The sequence below is a fragment of the Echinops telfairi genome, unplaced genomic scaffold, assembly GCF_000313985.2.
Source record: "Echinops telfairi isolate 266 unplaced genomic scaffold, ASM31398v2 ScPeMD7_7417;HRSCAF=8455, whole genome shotgun sequence".
Lineage (NCBI taxonomy): Eukaryota > Metazoa > Chordata > Mammalia > Afrosoricida > Tenrecidae > Echinops > Echinops telfairi.
In genome coordinates this window covers 3996063-4003389 of record NW_022111317.1, presented here as the reverse complement: position 1 = coordinate 4003389, position 7327 = coordinate 3996063, and the positions used below count along the sequence as shown (strand labels likewise).

The window sequence follows — 7327 nt, the reverse complement described above, 5'->3', positions numbered from 1 at the left end:
CGTTGGTGGGGGTTGGGGGCCTTGTCCGGAGGGGGATGGGAGACTGGCGGTTCTGGGGACGCCTGAAAAAGGAAGTTCCGGGACCCTCCCTGCTCGCGTGCCCACCTCCGCTTCCTGCCTCGTGCCTCACCTTGTCCCCAGTGCCTGGTCTCCCCCCTGCCGCTGGGGACATGTGATTTCCCCTGGGGGCCTGACCCTGCAGGCCCCAGCCGGCCCTCAGTTCAAGTGGGGGAGGGGCTGAGCCTCGGACACTCCCCCCATCTCCTGGAACTGCAGCCACACAGGTGGGCACCTGCACCAGCCCCACCTGTGCCTGGGCTGTGTCCCGCCCTTCCTCTGCAGGCCGCTCACCATGGCCCCACCGCTCCTGCTGCTGTTGCTGGCCAGTGGAGCGGCCGCCTGTCCGCTGCCCTGCGTCTGCCAGAACCTGTCCGAGTCGCTCAGCACCCTGTGTGCCCACCGAGGCCTGCTCTTCGTGCCGCCCAACGTGGACCGGCGCACGGTGGAGCTGCGGCTGGCAGACAACTTCATCCAGGCCCTAGGCCCCCCTGACTTCCGCAACATGACCGGGCTGGTGGACCTGACGCTGTCCCGCAACGCCATCACCCGCATCAGCGCCCGCGCCTTCGGGGACCTGGAGAGCCTGCGCTCGCTGCACCTGGACGGCAACCGGCTGGTGGAGCTGGGCGCTGGCAGCCTGCGCGGGCCGGGCAACCTGCAGCACCTCATCCTCAGCGGCAACCAGCTGGGCCGCATCGCGCCGGGCGCCTTCGACGACTTCCTGGAGAGCCTGGAGGACCTGGACCTGTCCTACAACAACCTGCGGCAGGTGCCCTGGGCCGGCATCGGGGCCATGCCTGCTCTGCACACGCTTAACCTGGACCACAACCTCATTGACGCGCTGCCACCGGGCGCCTTCGCCCAGCTCGGCCAGCTCTCCCGCCTCGACCTCACCTCCAACCGCCTGGCCACGCTGGCGCCCGACCCGCTCTTCTCTCGGGGGCGGGACGCGGAGGCATCCCCGGCCCCGCTGGTGCTGAGCTTCAGCGGGAACCCGCTGCACTGCAACTGCGAGCTGCTGTGGCTGCGGCGGCTGGCGCGGCCTGATGACCTAGAGACCTGCGCTTCTTTACCAGGCCTGGCCGGCCGCTACTTCTGGGCCGTACCTGAGGGCGAGTTCTCCTGCGAGCCGCCCCTCATTGCCCGCCACACGCAACGCCTCTGGGTGCTGGAGGGCCAGCGGGCCACGCTGCGGTGCCGGGCCCTGGGCGACCCCACGCCCACCATGCACTGGGTCGGCCCTGATGACCGGCTGGTGGGCAACTCCTCCCGGGCCCGAGCCTTCCCCAATGGGACCCTGGAGCTCGGGGTGACTGGTGCTGGGGACGCGGGGGACTACACCTGTATTGCTACCAACCCTGCTGGCGAGGCCACGGCGCGAGTGGAGCTGCGGGTGCTGGCCCTGCCTCACGGCGGGAATGGCAGCACCGAGGGTGGCCGCCCGGGGCCCTCGGACATCGCTGCCTCGGCTCGCACTGCTGCCGAGGCTGAGGGGACGCAAGAGACCGAAGCGGCCGTGCAGGTGACAGAGGTGACGGCCACCTCGGGGCTGGTGAGCTGGGGGCCCGGGCGGCCAGTGGAGCCGGTGTGGATGTTCCAGATCCAGTACAACAGCAGTGAGGACGAAGCACTCATCTACCGGTGAGGACCCCACGCCAGCCACGCTCTCGCCACGGCCCTCACCCGGGCCCCGCGGCACTGGGGGGGTGGGGGTGGGGTGGAATGCAGGGGGAGAGCACTGGCCCACTGGGGCCTTCCTGCATGGGGGTGGCTTTGTCTGTGCTCTTGCCCGTGGGCTGTGCCCGCCTCTGCTGGGGTGCCTGGCAGCCCGGCTCCCGCAGTGTGTCAGTGCACACGCCCGCCCCTGAGTGGAGCGCTCTGCTCCCCTGGCCCACACAGCGCCCAGTCTTGGCTCTACCTTCTCGTGTGAACCCACAAGGGTGGTCCTGGGGTCAGGCGGGGGGCTGTGCGAGCTGAGCCGGAGCCTGACCTGCACTCTGACCCCTCCCCTCACCCCCAGGATCGTCCCTGCCTCCAGCCACCACTTTCTGCTGAAGCACCTGGTTCCCGGTGCGGACTATGACCTCTGCCTGCTGGCCCTGTCGCCTGTCGCCGGGCCCTCTGACCTCACGGCCACCAGGCTGCTGGGCTGTGCCCACTTCTCCACGCTGCCAGCCACACCTTTGTGCCATGCCCTGCAGGCCCATGTGCTGGGTGGGACGCTGACTGTGGCTGTGGGCGGCGTGCTGGTGGCCGCCTTGCTGGTCTTCACCGTGGCCTTGCTGGTTCGGGGCCGGGGCGCTGGGAATGGCCGCCTGCCCCTGAAGCTCAGCCACGTCCAGTCTCAGACCAATGGAGGTCCCAGCCCCACACCCAAGAGCCACCCGCCCCGGAGCCCCCCACCCCGCCCACAGCGCAGCTGCTCCTTGGACCTGGGGGACAGCGGTGGGTGCTACGGCTATGCCAGGCGCCTGGGAGGGGTCTGGGCTCGGCGGAGCCACTCTGTGCATGGGGGGCTGCTCGGGGCAGGGTGCCGGGGGGTCGGGGGTAGTGCAGAGAGGCTGGAGGAGAGTGTAGTGTGAGGGCACCCTGAGGCCCTCCATGCTGCAGATCGGCCCGCCCAATGCACAGGCAGGCGCCCCCGGTAAGTAGGCGCTGCCTGGGGCCTCTCGGCTTTTATTCTCGGTACCTCAGAGTCCCCTCAACTCAGCCTGACGGGGACCCTCCCTGGACCTGGCCTGTAGGCAGCAGCGGGGGGCTTCCGCTGACCAAGCAGCAGTCTTGTTTTTATTGATAATAAAACTGTTGGGGACACCTCCATGAAGGCCTCTGGCTGTCCATCCTGCTAGGCTTCCTGAGGAAGTGGGGGGGCGTGGGGGGGGCAGACCTCCCAGGTCCAGACAGGGCAGGGGCAGGGAAGGGCCGGAGCAGTCTGGGGGCCCTGGGATGTGGCCACAAGGTGTCTGCTGGGTCACTGGCCCCAGCCCAGAGGGGTGGGTATGGAGATGGGTGCCCCCACAGGCAGCTGGTCATGTCAGCCCCTGGCAGATGGACGGGGCGTGGGGGGTTGAGGTGGGGGGTGGACAGCCATTTGGAGGACAGAAATCCAGCTGGCAGCACCTTCTCAGCACGTGGTAAAAGCATGCCAGCCCTTGTCCCCCGACCCCCAGGCTTCTTCTGGGTCTGGGACGTGCTATCCCACAGGGACTGGACAAGGGCTGCAGCACCCACTGCCCTGGGGCCCTCTGGGGAGGCCCTGAGGCTGTGCACTGGACCCCCCTGGGAGCCCAACCAGTGTGGCCTCCCTTGTGGGCAGGGGACCCAGAGGCAGGTTCATGGGCACACGTGTGCCACAGGCCTGCAGGTCACTCCCCTGCTGGAATCCCACGCCCAAGAAGGGAAACCTCGTTCGTCTGGGCCCAAGTTCCTACAGCCTCCGACCTAGAGCCCAGCCCTTCTGCCAGCCTCAAACCAGGCGCAGGTCTTGGCTGGGCTGCCTGGCGCCGCAGAAGGGCAAGGCAGGGCCGGTAAAAAGGGGTGCCAGGGGCACAGGACGGTGCTCGATGAGGGAGCACCCGTGGCCTGGTCTAGGGTCACACCTGGGAAAGCCATAGCACCCCCAGAAGCTGCTGCCAACCCCTTTTTTCCTCAGGGCCCCTAGGTCGGGCCCAGGTGCCGTCTAAGGGTCTTATGAGGGGTGACGGAAGGGATGGGGCACTTGGCGAGTGGGAAACATCAGCCACCACCTCCACAGGGGCATGGGCCAGGCCCATGCCCGGGGCAGAGCACAGCCCCGCCATCACTGGAGTGGCCACTAGACACCCAGGTTGGGTGCCCTGAGCCCCCACAGCCAGGACATCGCCCCCTCCCCACAACAGGGTGGCGTGGTGTGCGTGTGTCAGGGAGCAATAGCTGGAATGTAAGCACACTGCTCCCCCAAGAACTGACGGGGGCCCTGGGCCCCAAAACACGCCACCCCAACACATGCACGCAAGCTGTCCCAGCTTGGGGAAAGGAGGCTGTAGCACTGGCCCAGCTGCTGTGTGGCCAGCTGCTGCTTCAGCGGCAGAGTCACACGAGGCCATGAGTGGCATGACCTGACCCTGCACCCAGCTGCTGCCACCCTCCTGCCTACCTGTCCCACAAGCACAGTGTTCAGTGTGGACCAGGCTGGCAGAAGGGTCTGATTCCAAAGCCTGACCTCCTCCCCACGGCTGGAGGTCTCCCGCTTTGCTGGAAATGGGCACACCCTGGGGAGGATCAGGGCCCTGGGCAGGTGATGGTCTGGCGGGTGTGGCTCAGGGCACAGAGGCAGGAAGGCGTGAGGCTGCCAGAACGCATCCCCCGCCTGGCAGACGATGAGCGGCTCAGGCCGTCCACACCGGGGGACTGGCCATGGCAGGGAGGGAGCCCGGAGCCAGGCCAGGGCCAGGGCCATGACCGGGCTGGGGCCGCTCACCTTCACACCACGGACTCGGAACTCAGCCAGGGCTCTGCTCATCTTGGTGGCGGCCGTCGGGTGGTCTTTGCCGTGGGCGATGACCTTGACCAGCAGGGAGTCGTAGTGGGGGGAGATGATAGCCCCTTGGAAGGCGGAGGCGTTGTCCAGGCGGATGCCCATGCCCTCTCCGCTCCGGAACACCTGGGGCATGGAGCGCGGATGTGACCACCCTAGGCTTGGGGCGGGGGCCGCGGCACTGGGCTCCCACAGCTCCCTCTGCTTCAGCCAGCAAAACCCCCAAGCCCACCTGTGTGGGGCAGGGGGCAGGGACACGGACCTGCACCAGGAGGGTGTCAGAGGGAGGCCCTGCCACACCCTTTGCATTTGCTCCTCCCACTGACCCAGGGAGAGAACAGGTGAGGTGGCACCCCTGCCCCACGAGGGCTACGAGGGGAGAGGCTAGGTTGGCAAATGGTGACGGGGTGCTGAGGGCCAATGAAGCCAGGACAGGGACAGGCAGGCGGGGCCGGGGAAGGGGAGACTCGATGTCCACCCATTTTCCTCTCCTCCCAAATGACGGGGTACAGGGGAAGGCCACATAGTGAATGCTGTCCCCCAGGAAGCAGCCAACAGGAAGGAGAGGGGCAGCCCAGCGCATTCGTATGCATGTACTTGTGTCCATGGGCACGCCCCCGTGCCTGGAGGAGGCTGACTCCATGGGGGTGCGAAGAGGGGCCCCTGTTGGCAGGGGCATCCCGGGGGTGTGGACACCCTGGCACCCCACGTCCAGCCCAGAGGGGCACCAGCCTGTATCGGATCAGAGGAACTTAATAAAATATTTATGGCAAAGGCTCAGCCGTGAGCAGGAACTGTCAGCTAAAAATACCCTGTGGAGAGCCAGCTGGCGGACCGGCTGCGGCGTAGCGCAGACCCCGTGGCGGGCAGGGCCGGGCAGGCGGGTCCACCTACGGCCTAGCCTTTCCAGAATCGCTACCTGGGCTCCGCTCCCTGCCTCCAGCCCCAGCTGGACTTGGACAGCACCCATCCAGCCCAACCCTTGCTAGCTTGACCTTGTCCACAACCCGCCCCAGGGTCCTGCCGAAGGGAGGTGCTGAGCTGACCTGCCTGCACCAAAGGGAGGGTGGGAGCCTGAGGCTAGAGGAGGCGGGGAGAGGACCACGGAGCAGGCAGAGGGGAGTCGGGGCAGCAAGCGGGCCCGCTCCCCCTGCCCCTCCCCACACAGCACTGTGAGCACGTGACACGCAAGCTCCAAGGTCGGTGGGTCTCCTCCCGCCCCACCCCACCCGTCCCCACCCTGCCTGGTGGCCTGGGACCCGGTCACCCCTTCCCCTCAGCGTGCCAGCGGCCCGGGCTCCGTGGCTAAGCACCACACAAACTCTCCTTGCTGGGCATGCTCACTCTCCCTGCCCAGGCCTGGATCCCTGTGCTCTAAGCTGCAGGCAGCTCTGCCAGCCGGGGCCACTAGCTGGCGCAGGGCTTTGGGAGGGGCTCTGCCTACCTCGATGCGGCCCGTGTCGGGCTGGAAGCCTCGAGCGGGATCCTCGGTGGTGACCCTGCACTGAATGGCGCAGCCGTTGATGCGGATGGTCTCCTGCCGTAAACCCAGGTCCGGCAGACTCCGGCCCTCAGCCACGTGGATCTGGGCGTGGACCAGGTCCACACTGCAGTTGGGGGGGGGGGGCAGGAGGTGAGACACAGCTCACCTGCCCATCCCCTGCTGCCACCAGCGAGGTGGATCCCTGCAGAGGGCACAGTCACGGCCCGAGATTGAGGGTGGCCTGGCAGGAGCAGCTGCTGCCTCGTGAGCCTCGAGGCTTTGCATCCAAGCCTGGGGCTGCCTGAGGCCGCCTGGGTGCCTCACAGAGATGCCTGCTAATCTGCCCCACAGCCCTGGCAAAAAGGCCCACTGGTGCCCGGCTCCCCTCTGCCAGGAACCCAGCCATGCCCCTTCTCTGCCCAGCAGGCTCTGCTGAGTGCCACTGCATGGCAGCCCAGAGGCCTGGAGAAGCCACTTCAGAGCAGAGGGGCAGCAGGGTGATGGGGACAGTCCCAGTTATCAGGGAGGCCCTGCCTGGCACATTCTTGACCAGAGACTATGGGAGAGGCTGAGGCAGGCGGCCCTCAGGGAGGGGCTGGGGAAGCAAATGGGAATCAGGGAGGCTCGGTGGTAAGAAGGCCTGGCCCAAGGCCAGGGCACGACCCTCCGATGGCTCAGAATCTGCACCCAGAAACCCTGGAAGCCTGTTTCTCCCTGTTTCAGACACAGGTTTGTGGGGGACGCAGTGTCCCGACCTTGTGGCTTGCCTGCCCGCCGGCAGGCCACATGCTCTGGCCCCAGAGACTGCGGGAGCAAGGCAGGAAGCGCTCAGTGTCTGGCTGCTCACAGAGGATGGCGGGAAAGCCCAGCACTCTGCTGCCGTGAAGACCAGAGCCTGAGGGCCAGCAGCTCTGTTCCGGTGCGCGCTCAGAAGGGACAGTAGCCTGGAGAAATAAATGCCACCAGCACACACTAGGCAGGTGATGGGCAGAGGTTCTCCGAGAACCTCGCTGTTTTGCAGGAGCGGCTGTGGAGAGGGACACCGTGGGGTCAGGACTGGGCAGCCTGGTGAGAGGCCTGGCATGGAGCCTGCACGTGCCCCAGGGACCCAGCCCTGGTAGGAGAGCGAGCCCCAGAGGGTCCTGGCTTCTCAGTTACCCTGACACACGCTGCAGGAGGAAAAGTCCGACCCTGTGAGCACGCTGCACAGCTGCCCCATCCATGGCCCCCGTACCCCGCACAGTGTCTGTGCTCTGAGACAGGCTCCA

The 7327-nt window shown here is 67.1% G+C and overlaps 2 protein-coding genes across 3 annotated transcripts in view; one reads left to right on the top strand and one right to left on the bottom strand.

Moving 5' to 3' along the window:
• PC (pyruvate carboxylase) overlaps positions 1-7327 on the bottom strand; it is a 100471-nt gene that overhangs the window by 8612 nt on the left and 84532 nt on the right. For both annotated transcript variants that reach the window (XM_045297228.1, XM_004713572.2), the window contains 2 exons: positions 6021-6183; positions 4520-4702 (listed from right to left, as the gene is read on the bottom strand). In XM_045297228.1, the coding sequence (XP_045153163.1) occupies positions 4520-4702; positions 6021-6183 (346 nt within the window). The remainder of the gene's footprint in view (positions 1-4519; positions 4703-6020; positions 6184-7327) is intronic.
• On the top strand, positions 49-2880 carry LRFN4 (leucine rich repeat and fibronectin type III domain containing 4). The gene is made up of 2 exons (XM_004713571.2): positions 49-1701; positions 2081-2880. Exons 1-2 carry the CDS (start codon positions 353-355, stop codon positions 2640-2642), a joined length of 1911 nt encoding a protein of 636 aa, XP_004713628.1. The 5' UTR covers positions 49-352; the 3' UTR covers positions 2643-2880.